Source organism: Stenella coeruleoalba (genome assembly GCF_951394435.1).
Source record: "Stenella coeruleoalba genome assembly, chromosome: 12".
Taxonomy (NCBI): domain Eukaryota; kingdom Metazoa; phylum Chordata; class Mammalia; order Artiodactyla; family Delphinidae; genus Stenella; species Stenella coeruleoalba.
The window spans coordinates 19,558,760-19,580,115 of NC_137158.1; the positions used below are offsets into that span (position 1 = coordinate 19,558,760).

At 39.5% G+C, this 21,356-nt stretch overlaps 1 protein-coding gene across 7 annotated transcripts in view; it reads right to left on the reverse strand.

Annotated features, from left to right (window-relative positions):
- SNAP91 (synaptosome associated protein 91) overlaps positions 1-21,356 on the reverse strand; it is a 158,514-nt gene that overhangs the window by 93,417 nt on the left and 43,741 nt on the right. For all 7 annotated transcript variants that reach the window (XM_079938766.1, XM_079938769.1, XM_079938772.1 and 4 more), the window contains exons 3-7: positions 11,876-12,018; positions 10,937-11,012; positions 10,081-10,183; positions 8,257-8,350; positions 6,507-6,618 (exon numbers count right to left, since the gene is read on the reverse strand). In XM_079938766.1, coding sequence (XP_079794892.1) covers positions 6,507-6,618; positions 8,257-8,350; positions 10,081-10,183; positions 10,937-11,012; positions 11,876-12,018 — 528 coding nt within the window. The remainder of the gene's footprint in view (positions 1-6,506; positions 6,619-8,256; positions 8,351-10,080; positions 10,184-10,936; positions 11,013-11,875; positions 12,019-21,356) is intronic.

Consider the following 21,356-nt stretch of genomic DNA (forward strand, 5'->3'; position numbering starts at 1 on the left):
GAAAGTGGGTCTTTTAAAAAATGGCCAAATTTAAGTATACTTTCTTTGTCCACCCACCCTGTCTTCTAAGCTAGAGACAGAAATATGGTGTTATAGGGGAACAGATCTTTTCAGTTTAAACCTTTGAAAATTAGGACTTATTCTGGTAAAACACACCTTTCTTGCTTTTTAAACAATCTTCACATAAACAATTTCTTCCAAGTGTCTAAATTACTTTTCTTTACTATAAGTTTATTTCTTTGAATCAGATCTTCAGTGATAACACAAAAAGAGAAATCAAACTGAATAATCTCAATCTCCTCTTAGAACCAATGCATCAAAATCTTAAGCAGTGTTTTTTGTCTCCTCTGGATGCTTTTTAAGTTGTTTGTATCTTCTGTGTTATTTAGGATTCAGCAACAAAAGAGTTTTCAATAATGATGGTTTTAGGTTATAATCTCGTAAGTGTTTCTGTAACAGTGGTAATGACACAGAAAAGGAACATGTACTGATCAGTGCAAAGCTGTAAAGTTCCCTCACCCGCTTAAGAGACCAGAGAAATTAACACTTTTAACAGAGGGGATGGGTCACCCAGAAATGAGTCTCTTTCTTTCATAATAAAGATAACATGTTGATTTTCAGTATCTGAAATGATCAAATATTGACATTTGTAATGTGAATCTTTATAAAGTGTTGATAAATTCCCTTGTCATATTAGTACTGGCTTTTGCAGAGTAACTGTCCAAGGAAAAGAACCAGATGAAAAGGTATCTCATCCCTGTGAAACAAACTGAGACCCTGCATGTAAGCTATTACTAACGACCACTAGTCAGTAAGGGAAGCATCTTCTTATTCATGCATCAGAGTTTCATTACAGTGATAAAATGTTTGCTAAGATTTGCACCACTGCTGATTCCAACATTAGATGTAGAGAACTGGTCATGAAGTCCTTGACTAAGACTCACCCATGATATATTTATAAAGTTAATTCCTAGCGCTTAGTTAGTAAACAAACAAAAAACAGACCTGTCTCAAAACACTTGGGATACTGCGTATACTTCTCTTCTAGAGTGCTACTTTTACAAGAGCAATTTGACAATGCTGAATGAAGGCCACTCAACACCACAGTGTCGTGAGGCCAGAATGTACAACTACCACTTTTGAAAGGTTAGGTCACTAATATGAAAAGGTACAACTCTTCTCCTTTTCTGCTCCTAATCTTAGGCAAGAGACTCTCTTTTTCAAATTAAATGAAATAAAAAAATACATGGAATGTTTATTATTTTAATATAAGGAGAAAATGCATGCTTAATACACTCCATCTGTAAAGTCAACATAAAGTAAAGCAGAGCAGCATTTAAGGAGTGTTCAAGACAATAACAGAGGAGAGTCACATGACTTAACATCTTTAATTGCTAAATCAATGGTAAAGGCATTAAGTCCAGTGTTCATGAAGCAGAAGTGGGGATGAAGCAGGGGTACACTGGGGAGAGAGGATGAGAATGAATCCACAGAACTTCATTTCTGACTGGCACAGATTTTAGTCAGTGGGAAACTCAAAGCTTGAGGTTAGAACACAATATTTAAATTTAAGTGTCGACAAATAAGCAGACGTACAAAACTGAAGCTCAGGAGGAAGGGAAGGACAGAAAGCATAGATGTGAGACTCCTCATAATGGAAACGATAAGTTTCCCAGTGAAGAATACACAGAGAAAGCAAAACAGCAGATGGCTGGACATGAACTTTAGCAAAAGCTCACATTTATGAGTTGTAAAGATTAAGGTCAGCCAGCAAAAGCGAATGGAAAAGTCTACCTTCCTTGGCTTGCCACCAAACGCCCTCACCTGAAATAAAGGTGATGTGGTTTTGAACTGCACACCACGGGCAGGAATCTCTCCCCAGGAAAGGCAAAACCTCCCAGGGCACTGTATTCGACGTTGGTGACTGGCTCACCCAATTCTATTCTATCTTTTTCTAGACTCATGAGAAGCCAGGGATCTGGATGCGGATTTAGTTCCGCACATTAGACAGACCTGTGGGCGATCTGGAAGGTGAAACTGAGGCCGATGCAGCAGGCTTCCTGTACCTGAACAGCTGTTTCCTATGGCAAGTGATAAGATCCTTGGAGGGTGAGCTACCTTTCACAGCATTTCACTGTCACCCTCCAGCTTTCCTGGGCTTTAGGGAATAACTGTCACAGTCACAGCCACTTGATCTGACTCCCTGGGTTATAGCTTCAAGTGTCCGTTCTCCAGCTCCCTAGTGCTGTAAGGCAGCCGAGATTGTTTCAGCATACTTTCAAGTAGTGGCCTCACAAGCGGTCGCTTCCCTAGAGCACAAGAACTGGTTACTTCAGGAGCATCTCAGGAGGCCGAGACCAGCACCAGTTCCTGTAGGCTTCCCATAATTAAATGAAGACCTAACCCCTCGTTTTGAATCCCTTTCTACTTAGAATACGTGGAGTGGCTTCTGTTTCTTGCATAGACGTAGTATTTGGTGGCTGAAGAGGCTGTAGAAATCAGACCCTCGAAAACGTCAAAGGGAGGAATCTGGGATTAGATAGATAACCTGAATGAATGTGAAGGCGGTGATGACCACCTGCAACTAGTGGAGAATGGGATTCTCGGAATCTGTGCGGCACAGGAGCAAAATAATGACTTAAATTATGACCTATGGTTTTCTGAAATAAGCACCCAGAATGGAGCTTATCAGAATAAGCAGCTGCTGGGATAGACCATGACGAGAACAAGGCAGATGGAACTGTGGGGTGGATGGCTGCTCCCGACTCCACTGGAGAGCTTAAAAAGGAAAATGACAACACAGGATTTAAAATGACTGGCTCAAGGCTCCAGTCAGACTGTGGTACTCCAAGCTGCCCTAAAATAATCTTATCCTTACAGACACAGGGCTGTCATCGCCAAAGTCAGGGAGTCCAATCTTGTGAGTTGCTGAATTATAATGTATGTGGGCAAGTTAAATTTCCAGCTTCAACAGGGTCTCCTTTGTGAAAGTTAGGACTCTTTATTGAAAGAGAAAACTGGAAAGGAAAGTACTTGGGTAGATTCAAACCAAAATGAGCTACCCTTGTTGGAAAAGGCTTTTCTTTCTCAGTCTGAAGAGGCTGGTCCTGCGTTGCTTGGAGATCCTGTAATCAACCCACCTTCCGCGAGGGAATAAAAATTCTCCTCGTGCTCTGTCCCTCTACTTCTTACTCCCTTCCCCTTGCCAACTGCTTCAATACCTAGAATGAGATTTAGAACCCAGCAATCCAGCATGTCCTCAGGAGACAGGTACGAAGCCTGACTCAAGAGGAAAAAAACATACATGCTAAAAGAAGTGCAAGACTGTGCAAATTCATGTCGGCGGTCAGGATGCCAGATAAAATACAAGACACTGAGTTAAATTTTAATTGTAAAAAATAATTTTTAGCATAAGTAGGTCCCAGATATTCCATGGGACTTACTAATACTAAAAAAGTTATTCATGTTGATCTGAATACAAATTGAACGAGACATCCTGTATTTTTTTCCTCCTGAATCGGGCAATCCTAATTGATAAAAATCTAGATAATTCAAATAAATTCTAAAGGTTCTGAGCAGTAAAGAAGGACCATTACGTTCATTTTTCTGATGTCACTGATAATTCATCAATTTGCGTGAACATGCCAAGAAGCACCGATTGAAAATGCTGGCCTGTATAGCCAGGAGGTGGAAGCAACCTAAGCGTCCATCGACCGATGAATAGATCAAGATGTGGCACATATATACGACGGAATATTACTCAGCCATAAAAAGAAACGAAATTGAGCTATTTGTAATGAGGTGGATGGACCTAGAGTCTGTCATACAGAGTGAAGTAAGTCAGAAAGAGAAAAACAAATACTGTACGCTAACACATACATATGGAATCTAAGAAAAAAAGGTTCTAATGAACCTAGGGGCAGGACAGGAATAAAGACACAGATGTAAAGAATGGACTTGAGGACACAGGGAGTGGGAAGGGTAAGCTGGGACGAAGTGAGAGAGTAGCATGGACATATCTACACTATCAAATGTAAAATAGCTAGTGGGAAGGAGCCACATAACACAAGGAGATCAGCTCGGTGCTTTGTGACCACCTAGAGGGGTGGGATAGGGAGGGTGGGAGGGAAACACAAGAGGGAGGAGATACAGAGATACATGCATATATATAGCTGATTCACTTTGTTATAAAGCAGAAACTAACACACCATTGTAAAGCAATTATACTCCAATAAAGATGTTAAAAAAAAAAAAATGCTGGCCTGAATATCCGGAAGTGAATCTAACACAGTGGTTCCCAAACTGTAGTCCCCCAAACCCAGCACCATCCAGGCCCTCACTAGATATGCAAATTCTCAGGCCCTACCCCAGACCTACTGAATTAGAAACTCTGAGTTACTATCCAGCAACCTCAATTTTAATAAGCCCTCCAGATATTCTTGAGTAAGAGCCTTGAAACACAGCCAAAAGCATCTATTCCTACTCTTCTGCAAAGGGACATTTACCAGAGTGACTACACACATGGGAAAGGGGACATACCCAGAATTTTCAGGGACACAGACTCTAAGACGATGCTAGTCTCTGGGGATCCAAAATGTCACTATATTTTCTACCGATCTGAGTGGAGGCTTTCTGGGGATTAGGAGATTAAAAAAAAACTAGATCCAGTGGATGCATGAAACTATCAGTGGTTATTTCCCCAGTTTCCTGAATACATAGATGAAATACTTTGAAATACACAGAAATACTTTAAACCTAGCAGGATCCCCACATCGGTTTCATGATCTCTACAAAGATACAGGGTAGCAATTCCATCATATTCCCAGTTAACTTGCATACCTGGTTTGTGCAAAAGATGAGTGAATCTTAGAGATGAACTGTAGGTTACTGGAAACTTATCAGGTGATGATTCTTACTTGCAGAGATCCAGATGTGTCCTCCTTTCCAGCATAAAAATCAGCAGTTGCTGACATGTGATAAGCATCTATCAAACTAGCAAGTTCTTTTCTATCTACCCCAGTAAACACAGCCCATCAGAAGTAGTTTTCTTTCATCTGGCAGGGATGCCAGTACACGGTCACTGTCTTACGTCAAGTATATTAACCTCTCCGGTTGTCATAATGCCACTGGATATCATTTGATGACATGAGGTTGACTGTGGCTGGTGGGAAAGAATTTCAGGTATGCTAGGTGCCTAATAAGTCACAGGCAGGTCAAGGGGAAGGAGAGAGAATCTATGAAAGCCCAGGGACCTGCTACATCGATGAAGTTTCTGCGGGTCCAAAGGTCCCCTCCATCTGAAAGACACACTGCTTCACCTTGCACTCTCTGTAAGGAAAAGGCAGGCGAAAGTTTTGCCGAGCTTTTATCGGTTTTGGAGGTAGCATAGACAACGTGTGTATGTGCTGCTCTAAACAGAGTATCGGTGTATGGTGTCAGATGGAAGCAGGGCCCAGCTCAAGGAAGACTCTGCAACTGCTCCAACCTGGGGCCACTCGGGCCTTTGTTCCTGCAGAGCTAAAGGCACTGCAAGTGTCTACAGCAGATCCAAATGCTGCAGGACGACTCTGGCACATGCCAATAGGAAAATACAACAGAAGCCTCTAGCGCTTTGGAGCAGGGCCATTTCTTTTTCAGATAGTAACTGATCTCCTTTGGAAAAACTGCTCTAGGCTTGCTTCTAGAGACTGACGTTCTCACCAGAGAATACCAAGTGATCATAAGACCTCAAGCGATATCTTATACACCAAACCATAAAGCTAGACAAGTGCAAGAATATACTCGATCATCAAATGGAGGCGGTAATATAAGCGATCGGCCTCGAGCAGTGCCTGAAAACCCATGTAGGTTGTACGAACAGGTGGCTCATACTCCCAGCATACCTACATCTTCTGGACGGCTACTTCTCCCTCCAATCATGCCTAGAGCCTCTGGGAGATCCCTATGACCAGCTGACAGCGGGAAGAAAATAATTCAAGCTTGGTTTAGAGATGTTTTCTCAGACTGGCACTAGGTGGAAGTGGTTTGCTGAATCATTATATCCCAGAAAGGGGTGACCTTGTCAGTAGAAAGAAATCTTTTACTGTAGGCCAAACGTCAAGCAGTGTATCTATCTGATTTTCACTTTATGGCAAATGAAAGATAGTGAGATGTGTGGAACTATATCAAAATAGGAGCACCTCCAGGGGAGGCATCAGAGGTAGCTGTCAGCACAGTGGAACAGTTATGTATTGTTATGGGACTTATTCCAAGAGGCAAAGCCTAGAACCTGCTCCTTCGGTCATTCCGAAACCTTGTAAGCATCAAAATCCCTGTATGAAATCTCTTTCTGCTGAAAATACCTAGAATGCTTTCCATTCCCTGCACTTAATCTCGACATAAGAACACACACAGAAATGTGACCTGAATGAGCCGTGTACTTAGATTTTTATGAAGTCTGTAGCATCCAGATCTTTGCATTCTGATACAGTCTCTCTTCACAGACACCATTCAGTAGTTCTACCTACCAAGTAAATTAATAACTCCATCATTGTAGCAAGCAAAAAGTTTGATAAGGTCCTTGAAAAGAAGCATAAATGCAGCATTTATGACACCATTTGTTAGTTCATTTGGATGTACCTAGAAACAGATGAAAATTTCATAAGTTAACTGCAGATCATCAAATGACAATTTTTCTCAGAGCATGTTAAGAAGTCTCAAATGACTAAGAAATTCATTCATATTCACCAAATGCTGCATAACTCTTTGAGTAACACTACCAATATCAAAAACTGGATTGCCTATTTTTTTTGCTTCAATTTAAGTCAATGAAGTTAGTCCTATCAATTATAAGACATATATACATTCTATGTGATTAATGATCCACAGATAAATCAAATCCAACTTTTGAACACCTGGACTCCTGCTGCTTTCACCATGCCATATTACATTCTTCTCCTTCCCCTGTGTAATGATCTCTGTGGAAGAGTTCAGGCTCCAGGGGCCTGCAGTGACTCAGAGAGGAAGCCTAGCATAGGGAAAACATACCCTAGCCGTCTACCCCTAAAATAATTCTGGAGACTCACAGTATTCACCCACCCAACAAATACTCTAATCACTAGCACCAAGAAGAATGATTTCTCTCCATTTCCCAGTCCTTGCTCACAACTCCTCGTGCTCTGCTCTTTTTCCTTTTCTGACTTCTTTTCTCCTTTAAGTAAGACAGTACCAACATCAACGGTAAGGAAAGCAAAGAAAAATGAATAATAAGGAAAAAAGTTAAGAGAAGCAATTCCATATATACCTAGTGATGTCCTTACTGTCAAATCTGTCAAAAAACAGTAAGATGGTTTGCTGCTTTAAATGAAATTTCACAGGAGTTGGGTGTTGTGACTAGGATAGACGAAACCATAATCTTAACAGAGATTTTAGTTGCTAATATTTGAGGAAAATCTTTGTTTTAGGCAACCATCAAAACAGGAAAGATAACAATGTGAGTTAAGAATCTTCCTACAGGGCAGAACATTTTATTTTCACAAATCAGCTATGTTTCATTAATTAAAATTTTTAGTTTGAAATAAACTGAAAATCCACATGAAACTGTGAAAAATATAGAGATTCCCATGTACTACTTACCAGTTTCTCCCAGAGGTAAAATCTTGCAAAATTATGGTACAATGTCACAACCAGGATACTGATATCAATACAATCCACCCATCTTACTCCGATTTCCCGTTTTTACCTGTTGTGTGTATGTTTAGTTCTACATCATCTTATCGCATGTGTAAGTTAGTGTATCCACCATCACAGTCAAGATACAGGTTTGGTTTTAAGAGACAAGCCACGTTGGCATTGGCAGGAAGAAGGACCATGACGAAACAAAAATAATTCTCTTCCATGGATGGTGCCATTTAAACAGACTGTATAAAACAGGTTCTAATAGCAGGCTGGGGTATTTAGCTGCCTGAACATATGTTTTGCAGCTACTTTATTCTGTCAAACACAACAGGAGGCCACCATCCTGCTCTGAACATGGGGATCCAAGAATGCACCACTCGTAGTTTCCCATGACTGAAGTAAACACCTGTAAACTTCTCGGACAATCTGGACAACCAAAATCCTCTATTCCTCACTGACAGCCTAAACTAAGTGTTCATCTAATTCAACTATATGAGGGAGACCTAAATCTGTCTCCTGAGGAAATTCCTTATCTGTAGCCCACCTTCAAATAAAAGGCAGCATGATTGTGTAAGAAGCATTTTCTGGTGAGGTACGTACGTCGAATTCCAGCAGTGCATCAATCTGTCCCTGTAGTATGGGCATACTCTTCAGTAGTTTCTCAGGAGCCATTATCCTCATGACACCATCAGCCCTACAATTTAACAAAAACCAAAAAGGTAAGACTTACTTGTATGTGGAAAATTTGAGACCACATGCATTGTTCCAAACTGTTTTCCTCCTATTTCCTTGTTAATCTCCTGGGATGATTCTGAGATGTGAAGAGGCTTTGGCTGGGTCCCTTCTCTATACTCCTTCTCACCCACATGCATTCCTTAACCACAAAGGCTGTGCTTTCTATGCACTGCCCTCAGGAAGAAAGCAATGTGGTCTGGATAAAAGAAGCCAGCTGAATTTATGAATGGATTTTTCTAAATCTATAACAGAAATAGTAGTATTAAAAATCTAGGTTTCCTAAACCCCAGCTTGTTTGTTTTTGAGAGAGAGACAGAGAAAACATGTCTTGGAAGTCTTCAAAACCTGTAGGACTGGGAACAGAATTTATACTATTAACCATCAAGTGAAGAAAAAGGCATTCTGATTTGCAGTTTGGTCAAAAAGAGCTGAGTTTAACCAGCTGTAGAGAATGTGACTGGAGGTTAGCACTGAAGGGTGCATCGTAGGGGGCACTGAAGCCTGCACCCACCCACAGGCCTCTTAGGGAGCTCCTGTATCCAGAGATGGTCAAGAAGCAGCAGGAGTGAAACAGCTGAGGAAAATGCCCAGGTGACGTGACGGTGCTGATAATGGCAGCTTTCGGTCTCTCCCACCTCAACGGTAGGGAAAGCATCCCAAAGTGCCCTTATGTGCCCACTCGGCGGTGCAGAAGCTTCTAAGAAGGCTGTGGACATCTTGTGGAGAGGTCACAATCCAGCTCGGAACATCAGGCACGGCTGCCCAGGGCCATGTAAGAAGTCAGAGGAAGGCATAGGAACTAGAATCATCTCTAATGAGATGGGGATGAACTCAAACCTTAATTTTATAAAATCTTCACCCACAAGAAACTAGTTTATTTTGAATAGGCAAGTTTATATTTTTCACTACCATGATAAAAAAAAAAGTAGTTCAAAGCTAAGTTGAGGTCAGCTATCAGAAAACAGAGTTATATCTCTTTGTGTGAATTCTTGAGACTAAAATATTAAACTTTGTACAGTATGTTGCCATTATTTCAAATTAGGAATGGATACAAGATTTGCACAGATCTATAGCTGAACACTTTTGATTAAACTCAAACATCTATTTAGAGGGAAATAAACAGTAATTATGAATTAAACATGCAAGGAGTCTGTATCAATGAGATTTTCCTAATCAATGGTTAGTATTAATAATTAGTTCAGATATGGTGTCTTTTCATGTGTTTGTGTGTGTGCATGTATAACAGTAGGACAGTGTTATCTGTTCTCCAGATCTGTGACAGGTCTCCACACACACACACAGTTCAGTTTCACCTCAATCAAAACACAATGAAATAACTATTGTCGACTACAGCCATGTTCTTTTAAATGAAACTTGTTTAAATTCTCTCCATTTAAAATTATTTGAAGGTATAATAACTGTTGAAGAATTTTGAGTTGATTTTAACGAAATAAAATGTGGTACCATGTCAACTCTGAGCAGCAAATCAGATTTTCTGCATGAAAATATAAATAAGTAACATTGCAACCACAAGGGTAACTTGCATAATATTATTGAGTTTTTTTTTTAGGTTATTAGAAACTGGGCCTTCGTGATCAAAACTAGTTGGCAATTAACTTAGTTAAGATAAATCAAGTATGTCTCAAAGACGACTTCTGCTCAAATAAATATGAGAAAGAAAAAACATACCCTTTTTTCACTCTGGCAAAATCAAATGCCATCTGTCTGTAAGAGAAAGCCTTTTCATTCAAATATCTACTATAGCGCCTTATGAAGGTAGACATATCATAACCTGGGGAGAGAGGCAGAGGAGATAAAACTAATTAATAAAATACCTTCAACTGTGCTTTGCTAGCTCCAATTTTTTTTTAAACTCCTCAAATATAAATAATTCTAAGATGAGGTCAGTAAGTGTACCAGACAGGCCTCATTTAAAATCCTACTTCAGGCAAAAATACTTTGGGCATGAGACATTCCAAGACTATTCAATTTAGATATGCTACCATCTTTGTACAGAATGCCTTTTCTGATTTTTCCTTGCATTGTTGTTCACTGTTGCAGATTTAACACATGTAGCTATCTGAGAACCATCCACGTGCTTGGTGTGCTTGCCTTATACGTTACGTGACAACCAGTAAATATGCTGAATGAACAAATGACTGCAGTACAAATTCTATTAATTTACAAAAAAACATTTAAAACTGGATTATTTTTCATTGGCAAAGTACTTTTTCATTTCATTGTCTCTTACACCTTCATTAACAAACAATTGTGGATCTAACATACCCACTGTTACTTTTTAAGGTAAACACTGAAAAAGACAAGAAATAGAATTAATGTATAATTCATATGCTGAGTTGCATAACAATTAAGTATTTTAAAGCTAATACAAAGTAACTATATAGTTAGGTTTACATTTTTTCCCTTATGTATCCAACGGAGCTATCAGTTAACACGGATTTTTAATTAATAACCTCACTTCAAAAATCAAAAAATTCTGCATCAAAAACATTAGCAAGAAAATTATAAAATATAATATTCTCACCATGGGATCCACTTTTGTCCAAAAAATTACTGAGATTGAATAGTGTATTTCTAGAGGCCAAATACTGAATAAATCTCTGAAAAACAAAAGTCAGAACTAAACATCAATATTCTGAAATCACTACTTTAAACAAGTTCTGATACTAAAGACAATTTTCTAAAAACATAAATTCTCATTGTGATCTTTTTTTTTTTTTTTTTTTTTTTCGGTACGCGGGCCTCTCACTGTTGTGGCCCCTCCCGTTGCGGAGCACAGGCTCCAGACGCGCAGGCTCAGCGGCCATGGCTCACGGGCCTAGCTGCTCCGCGGCATGTGGGATCTTCCCGGACCAGGGCACGAACCCGTGTCCCCTGCATCGGCAGGTGGACTCTCAACCACTGCGCCACCAGGGAAGCCCTCATTGTGATCTTTTTTACGCAGTATAAAGTTTCCTAGTCTGCGGGCTTTCTCTGAGGGGGAATAAAAACTGATCAGACCCACTGAAATAGAATTAAATTGTGTGATCTTTCATTTCTGTATATAACAGAAACACTGCAATTTAATAGGATTCGGTAGGTATCCCATATAAAATGGCTAATTTTTAGTTTAGTCAATATTTTCCAAAAGTAAACATTTTTATGAAAGCAATTTTCACACAGAGGCACAAAGAATTACTTCCCAATGGGAAAATAATTTTGTTGTTCCTTTCTCCTAATATTTTTGTCCATTAATACATTTACATGGTATATACAGATTTAACACTTTGACATCCCTAACAAAATGTCTAACAACATATTTCTGAAAAACAGCTAAACAGTAGATTAAAATTGTACTCCAGATGACTCTGAACCATATACTTCCTCTTATTTTTCTCCTAATTAGTGAAAGCTTAAGAAACTTAAGTCATCACCAGCCTCCCTCCCCTGCCAGAAAAAGAAAAGTTAGGTCTACGTGGCTTACCTCATTTCCATGCACCATGAGATGATGCGTAGTGACTAAAGCTTTAAATACAACCACCCAGCTACTGTTTGTTGCCCGCTCAAAGAGCGTGTCCGCCATCTGAGGAATATTAACATTGGTCTCATTGGTAGCCTGGATCAAATCTATGGAAATAGAAGATTTCAGTCAATGACACTAATGATTGCATAAAAAAATTTCATTTCAAATTTTAAACATTTAAACCTGTTGAGTTTATGAGTCCAAAATTGCACTGACAACAGCTAAAAAGATTTTCAAAAATTAAATGTCAGAGAGATTGGTTCAAGATGGTGGAGCAGAAGGATGTGCTCTCACTCCCTCTTGCGAGAGCACGGGAATCAAAACTAACTGCTGAACAATCATCGACAGGAAGACACTGGAACTCACCAAAAAAGATACCCCACATCCAAAGACAAAGGAGAAGCCACAATGAGATGGTAGGAGGGGCGCAATCACAATAAAATCAAATCCCATAACTGCTGGGTGGGTGACTCACAAACTGGAGAACACTTATACCACAGAAGTCCACCCACTGGAATGAAGGTTCTGACCCCACGTCGGGCTTCCCAACCTGGGGGTCTGGCAACGGGAGGAGGAATTCCTAGAGAACCAGACTTTGAAGGCTAGCGGGATTGCATTGCAGGACTTTGACAGGACTGGGGGAAACAGAGACTCCACTCTTAGAGGGCACACACAAAGTAGTGTGCACATCGGGACCCAGGGCGATGGAGCAGTGACCCTATAAGAGACTGAAACAGACCTACCTGCTAGTGTTGGAGGGTCTCCTGCAGAGGCAGGGAGCAGCTGTGGGTCACCAAGGGACAAGGACACTGGCAGCAGAAGTTCTGGGAAGTACTCCTTGGTGTGAGCCCTCCCAGAGTCTGCCATTAGCCCCACCAAAGAGCCCCGGTAGGCTCCAGTGCTGGGTCGCTTCAGGCCAAACAACCAACAGGGAGGAAACCCAGCCCCACCCATCAGCAGTCAGCAGATTAAAGTTTTTTTTTTTTTTTAACATCTTTATTGGGGTATAATTGCTTTACAATGGTGTGTTAGTTTCTGCTTTATAACAAAGTGAATCAGTTATACATATACATATGTTCCCATATGTCTTCCCTCTTGCGTCTCCCTCCCTCCCACCCTCCCAACAGATTAAAGTTTTACTGAGCTCTGCCCACCAGAGCAACAGCCAGCTCTAGCCACCACCAGTCCCTCCCATCAGGAAACTTGCACAAGCCTCTCAGATAGCCTCATCCACCAGAGGGCAGACAGCAGAAGCAAGAAGAACTACAATCCTGCAGCCTGCAGAACAAAAACCACATTCACAGAAAGATAGACAAGATGAAAAGACAGAGGGCTATGTACCAGATGAAGGAACAAGAAAAAATTCCAAAAAACAACTAAATGAAGTGGAGATAGACAACCTTCCAGAAAAAGAATTCAGAATAATGATAGTGAAGATGATTCAGGACCTCGGAAAAAGAATGGAGGCAAAGACCAAGAAGATGTAAGAAATGTTTAACAAAGACCTAGAAAAATTAAAAAATAAACAAAAAGAGATGAACGATACAATAACTGAAATTAAAAATACACTAGAAGGAATCCAGAGCAGAATAACTGAGGCAGAAGAATGGATAAGTGACCTGGAAGACAGAATGGTGGAATTCACTGCTGCAGAAGAGAATAAAGAAAAAAGAATGAAAAGAAATGAAGACAGCCTAAGAGACCTCTGGGACAACAATAAACAAAACAACATTCGCATTATAGGGGTCCCAGAAGGAGAAGAGAGAGAGAAAGGACCAGAGAAAATATTTGAAGAGATTAGAGTTGAAAACTTCCTTAACATGGTAAAGGAAATAGCCACCCAAGTCCAGGAAGTGCAGGAAGTACCATACAGGAAAAACCCAGGTAGAAACATGCCGAGACACATAGTAATCAAATTGGCAAAAATTAAAGACAAAGAAAAATTACTGAGAGCAACAAGGGAAACATGACAAATAACATACAAGGGAATCCCCATAAGGTTAACAGCTGATTTCTCAGCAGAAACTCTACAAGCCAGAAGGGAGTGGCATGATATATTTAAAGTGATGAAAGGGAAGAACCTACAACCAAGATTACTCTACCCAGCAAGGATCTCATTCAGATTCAATGCAGAAATCAAAAGCTTTACAGACAAGCAAAAGCTAAGAGAATTCAGCACCACCAAACCAGCTCTACAACAAATGCTAAAGGAACTTCTCTAAGTGGGAAACACAAGAGAAGAAAAGGACCTACAAAAGCAAACCCAAAACAATTAAGAAAATGGTAATAGGAACATACATATTGATAATAACCCTGAATGTAAATGGATTAAATACCCCAACCAAAAGACACAGACTGGCTAAACAGATAGAAAAACAAGACCCATATATATGATATCTACAAGAGACCCACTTCAGACCTAGGGACACATACAGAGTGAAAGGGAGGGGATGGAAAAAGATATTCCATGCAATTGGAAATCAAAAGAAAGCTGGAGTAGCAATACTTATATCAGATAAAATAGACTTTAAAATAAAGAATGTTACAAGACACAAGGAAGGACACTACATAATGATCAATGATATAACAATTATAAATATATATGCACCCAACATAGTAGCACCTCCATACATAAGGTAACTGCTAACAGCTATAAAAGAGGAAATCGACAGTGACACAGTAATAGTGGGGGACTTTAACACCTCACTTACACCAATGGACAGATCATCCAAACAGAAAATTAATAAGGAAACACAAGCTTTAAATGACACAACAGACCAGATAGATTTAATTCATATTTATGGGACATTCCATCTAAAAACAGCAGATTACATTTTCTTCTCAAGTGCACACGGAACAGTCTCCAGGACAGATCACATCTTGGGTCCCAAATGAATCCTCAGTAAATTTAAGAAAACTGAAATCATATCAAGCATCTCTTCTGACCACAACACTATGAGACTAGAAATCAATTACAGGGAAAAAAATGTAAAAAACACAAACACATGGAGGCTCAACAATATGTTACTAAATAACCAAGAGACCAGTGAAGAAATCAAAGAGGAAATAAAAAAATAGCTAGAGACAAATGACAATGACAACACGATGATCCAAAACCTATGGGATGCAGCAAAAGCAATTCTAAGAGGGAAGTTTATAGCAATACAAGCCTGCCTCAAGAAACAAGAAAAATCTCAAATAAACAATTTAACCTTACACCTAAAGGAACTAGAGAAAGAAGAACAAACAAAACCCAAAGTTAGCAGAAGGAAAGAAATCATAAAGATCAGAGCAGAAATAAAAGAAATAGAAACAAAGAAAACAGTAGTAAAGATCAATAAAACTAAAAGCTGGTTCTTCGAGAAGATAAACAAAATTGATAAACCATTAGCCAGACTCATCAAGAAAAAGAGGGAGAGGCCTGAAATCAATAAAATTAGAAATGAAAAAGGAGAAGTAACAACAGACACCGCAGAAATACAAAGCATCTTAAGAGACTACGACAAGCAACTCTATGCAAATAAAATGGACAACCTGGAAGAAATGGACACATTCTTAGAAAGTTATAACCTTCTAAGACTGAACCAGGAAGAAATAGAAAATATGAACAGACCAATCACAAGTAATGAAATTGAAACTGTGATTAAAAATCTGCCAACAAACAAAAGTCCAGGACCAGATGCCTTCACAGGTGAATTCTATCAAATATTTAGAGAAGCGCTAACACCCATCCTTCTGAAAGTCTTCCAAACAATTGCAGAGGAAGGAACACTCCCAAACTCATTCTATGAGGTCACCATCACCCTGATACCAAAACCAGACAAAGATATTACAAAAAAAGAAAATTAGAGACCAATATCACTGATGAATATAGATGCAAAAATCCTCAACAAAATACTAGCAAACAGAATCCAACAACACATTAAAAGGATCATACACCATGATCAAGTGGGATTTATCCCAGGGATGCAAGGATTCTTCAATATATGCAAATCAATGTGACACACCATATTAACAAACTTAAGATTAAAAACCATATGATCATCTCAATAGAGGCAGAAAAAGCTTTTGACAAAATTCAACACCCGTTTATGATAAAAACTCTCCAGAAAGTGGGCGTAGAGGGAATCTACCTCAACATAATAAAGGCCATATATGACAAACCCACAGCAAACATCATTCTCAATGGTGAAAAACCGAAACCATTTCCTCTAAGATCAGGAACAAGACAAGGATGTCCACTCTCACCATTATTATTCAACATAGTTTTGGAAGTCCTAGCCACGGCAATCAGAGAAGAAACAGAAATAAAAGGAATACAAATAGGAAAAGAAGAAATAAAACTGTCCCTGTTTGCAGATGACATGATACTATACAAAGAGAATCCTAAAGATGCCACCAGAAAACTACTAAAGCTAATCAATGAATTTGGCAAAGTTGCATGATACAAAATTAATGCACAGAAATTTCTTGCATTCCTATACACTAATGATAAAAAATCTGAAAGAGAAATTAAGGAAACACTCCCATTTATCATGGCAACAAAAAGAATAAAATACCTAGGAATAAACCTACCTAGGGAGACAAAAGACAAAAGTTTTCTGTATGCAGAAAACTGTAAGACACTGATGAAAGAAATTAAAGATGATACCAACAGATGGAGATATATACCATGTTCTTGGATTGGAAGAATAAATATTGTGAAAATGACTATACTACACAAAGCAATCTACAGATTCAATGCAATCCCTGTCAAATTACCAATGGCATTTTTTACGGAACTAGAACAAAAAATCGTAAAATTTGTATGGCGACACAAAAGACCCCGAATAGCCAAAGCAGACTTGAGGGAAAAAAATGGAGCTGGAGGAATCAGGCTCCCTGGCTTCAGACTATACTACAAAGCTACAGTAATTAGACAATATGGTACTGGCACAAAAACAGAAATATAGATCAATGGAACAGGATAGAAAGCCCAGAGATAAACCCACACGCCTATGGTCAACTTATCTATGACAAAGGAGGCAAGGATATACAATGTAGTAAAGACAGCCTCTTCAGTAAGTGGTGCTGGGAAAACTGGAGAGCTACATGTAAAAGAATGAAATTAGAACACTCCCTAACACCATACACAAAAATAAACTCAAAATGGATTAAAGACCTAAATATAAGACCGGACACTATAAAACTCTTAGAGGAAAAGAAAGGAAGAACACTCTCTGACATAAATCACAGCAAGATCTTTTTTGACCTACCTCCTAGAGTAATGGAAATAAAAACAAAAATAAACAAATGGGACCTAATGAAACTTAAAAGCTTTTGCAAAGCAAAGGAAACTACAAACAAGATGAAAAGACAACTCTCAGAATGGGAGAAAATATTTCCCAACGAATCAACGGACAAAGGATTAATCTCCAAAATATATAAACAGCTCATGAAGCTCAATATTAAAAAAACAAACAACCCAATCCATAAACAGGGAGATGACCTACATAGACATTTCTCCAAAGAAGACATACAGATGGCCAAGAAGCACATGAAAAGCTGCTCAACCATTAATTATTAGAGAAATGCAAATCAAAAGTACAATGAGGTATCGCCTCACAGCAGTTAGAATGGGCATCATCAGAAAATCTACTAAAAACAAATGCTGGAGAGGGTGTGGAGAAAAGGGAACCCTCCTGCACTGTTGGTGGGAATGTAAATTGATACAGCCACTATGGAGAACAGTATGGAGGTTCCTTAAAAAACTAAAACTAGAATTACCATATGACCCAGCAATCCCATTACTGGGCATATACCCAGAGAAAACTATAATTAAAAAAGACACATGCACCCCAACGTTTACTGCAGTACTATTTACAATAGCCAGATCACAGAAGCAAGCTAAATGCCCATAGACAGACGAATGGATAAAGAAGATGTGGTACATATATACAATGGAATATTATTCAGCCATAAAAAGAAACAAAATTGGGTCATCTGTAGAGATGGGGATGAATCTAGAGACTATCATACAGAGTGAAGTAAGCCAGAAAGAGGAAAACAAATATCGTATATTTGTGGAATGCATATATGTGGAACTTAGAAAAATGGTACAGATGAACCGGTTTGCAGGGCAGAAACTGAGACACAGACGTAGAGAACAAACGTATGGACACCAAGGGGGGAAGTGGCAGGGGGGTGGTGGTGGTGCTGCGATGAATTGGGAGATTGGGATGGGCAGGTATACACTGATGTGTATAAAACTGATGACTAATAAGAACCTGCTGTATAAAAAAATAAATGAAATAAAATTCAAAAAAAATAAATATCTTTCCTTCAAAGAAAATTAAATGTCATATTTTCACACATGGACATATAAATACATTTACCCAATGTACTTATTTTTTCTTGGGCTTATTTTTTCTACTGAATTCTCTTCTGTATCCTCTTCTGAATTTTATCCGTTTTCTGGTACCACTGTCATTTTTTTAAAATTACAAACTCCCAGGAAAGCTAAACTTTATGTTAATCTTTTTTGTTATCACTCCTAGCACAATGTCTCAAACATGTGGACACTTATTCTATACACCAGCGGTCCCCAACCTTTCTGGCACCAGGGACCGGTTTCCTACAAGACAATTTTTCCACAGACTGGGCAGGGGGGTGGTTTCGGGATGATTCAAGCACATTACATTTATTGTGCACTTTATTTCTATTATTATTACATTGTAATATATCGTGAAATAATTATACAACTCACCATAATGCAGCATCAGTGGGAGCCCTGAGCTTGTTTTCACTTGCCACTCACTGATAGGGCTTTGATATGAGTCTGCAAGCAATTGATTTATTATGGTCTCTGTGCAGTCAAATCTCTAATGATAATCTGTATTTGCAGCCGCTCCCCAGCATCACCTCAGCTCCACCTCAGATCATCGGGCATTAGATTCTCATAAGGTGCGCGCAACCTAGATCCCTCGCATGCGCAGTTCACAGTAGGGTTCGAGCTCCTACGAGAATCTAATGCCGCCGCTGATCTGACAGGAAGCGGAGCTCAGGCGGTAATGCGAGCGATGGGGAGAGGTTGTAAATACAGATGAAGCTTCGCTCGCTTGCCTGCCACTCACCTCTTGCTGTGCGGCCCAGGGGGGTTGGGGACTCCTGCTATATACCATCTGAAGGCAATAACATAAATGTATTTTTTGAAATACTATATCAAAAAGCCTACTTCACTTGGATTTTAATTTTGATGGGTGCTAATAACACTCTTGTCATGTAAGTGGCAGAATGAGAGGGAACAGTAAAAGAAGAAAGAATTCCACTCTGCTCATCAAAGCTTTCACAGAACATCATGCAGGCATTAAATTACTATGATCTGACCTGAGTTTATAAGACAGTAAATCTTTGTAACACATTCACCATCCACATCTACGTATTAGCTACTATTCCAGGTGTCCCTCGGGGAAAAAAATGTCTATAGTGTCCAAGAGGGGCTGCCGAGAATTCAGAAAAAGTGAGCACTGTCAAAAAGTTAGCTGAGGCAACCAAAGACCATGTCCTAAGGAACAGAAGCAAAGCCACCCTGGCGCAGTGTGGACTTAAGAAAATTACTTCAACAGACAAGATGACCTTGTCAGGACGAGAAAACTGTGGGAATTCTCTTACAGGCCACACCCGTCCTGCAGAGGATTGCATGTGATACCCAGTGTCTAGGAAATCCCATGCAACAAACGCAAAGACAAACCCACCCTGTTCCTTACTTAAAATCCACACTCATTAATCATTAAGCTCCACATTTACTTTATGCATTTGTTTACTGTACAATAAACAGAATTTTCAAAATTGATACTCCATCACTGCTCTTAACTCCAAGACTAAAGGGTATCAATAATTGATCTGAATTATAAATGGACCAAACCAGACTTCTTTCTTACTTTATATTTATTTTAAACTTCCTATCCCCTGAATAGGAAGATGGGAAGTTTAAAATAAATACCTCCCTTTATTGGAATTCTACTCATCCATCAGGAAATCTTTCCTGGTCCCATTTGAATGTAGTCTCACGTGACCTTCCTCTGCTTAAAAACCTGAGGCACTTTATTCCTACCGCCTGTCCACATCAGCTGTGTGTCTGTCATAAATTCCTGCCATACCAAAGCTCTCTGAGGATGGAAACAACCATACCAATGTCTGTTTCCTGGGCAGGGCTTCGGAGAACACTGCGCACAGTAAACATTTGTTGACAAAAATGTACAAGAACCAAAATACTTTACCCAAGATCTAAATAAACAGCTCTTTGACAAAGACAAATCACTAAGCTCTAACACTGTTTTCTGAGATTATATCAGGGGACTGCTTTATACCTGAAACTCTGTGTCAGTCACAAATTCTTCTATTCCTTTATTTATTGAACTGGTGATGTGGAAATGTATTGCTGATCAGAGGAGATGAATACACGTTCAGATAGTAAAGAAATCCCTAGAAGAGTAAAGAGATACAGACTGATAGAACAGGAAAAGCCCAGGTCCAGAGCCTAGCTCAGCCCCCGTCTAGATGTGTTAACTTCAGACAAATCATTTAATATTATATATCTTGGACTCGGGCCCTCATCTTTAAAGTGGGAGCAATAATTACTACCTTTCAGGGTTATTATAAGGATTGCAAATGATCTGAACAAAGTAGGCACCCAAAATAAATGTCTGTAAATGCTGTTATCCATGCAGTGCGCTGTGAGAGTATGTTGGGGTATTAGGAAAGACTCCATGGGAAGGAAAGAGTGGAGTGGGGCCCTTAAGTCGACTGTGACATGGGAGGGGAGTGAGGACATTTTTAGCAAATGTGCAAAGAGTGCAGCCGTAAGACATGATGGACGTGTCCCTGGAGAACTGTGGTGGTCTGGGGGCTGGGTATATGTGGGCAGACGGAGGGGAGAAACTTAACTAAAGAGCCAGGGGATGGCCAGTGAGAGATCTCACACCTGGCATTAAAGAGTTTCAACTTCACCCTTTGGACCAAGGGGAGCCCCTGGGAGTCTTTTAGCAGAAAAGTACCAATAAGATTTTGCTTTTACAGGCAACCACATTACCCAGTGACTACTAAATAATATCTGCAAGGTAAGAAGAGGCAGATAAGGAAGAATCACCTTTGCCTGGAAAGATATACTAGAAGACACGACAAGGGTACATTAGAAAGCCCAGCGATAGCCAGAGAGAGGAAGCTGAACTCACGAAAAGGCAATGAAGACAGGGAGATAATGAATGTAGCAGAAAGAAATTTAGGAGATACAGCTATGGGGATTTGCAGGTGAGCACATAGATATTAGAGGTGAAGGGAAAAGGAATCTTAAATAATTCCAGATTTCTAGTTTGGGGCCCAGTAAATGCTTTTGACTGAAATGAGGAGGAAAGTGGGTTTCAAAAGAGATATAAACTATTTTAGACATGATACATAGGAAGTA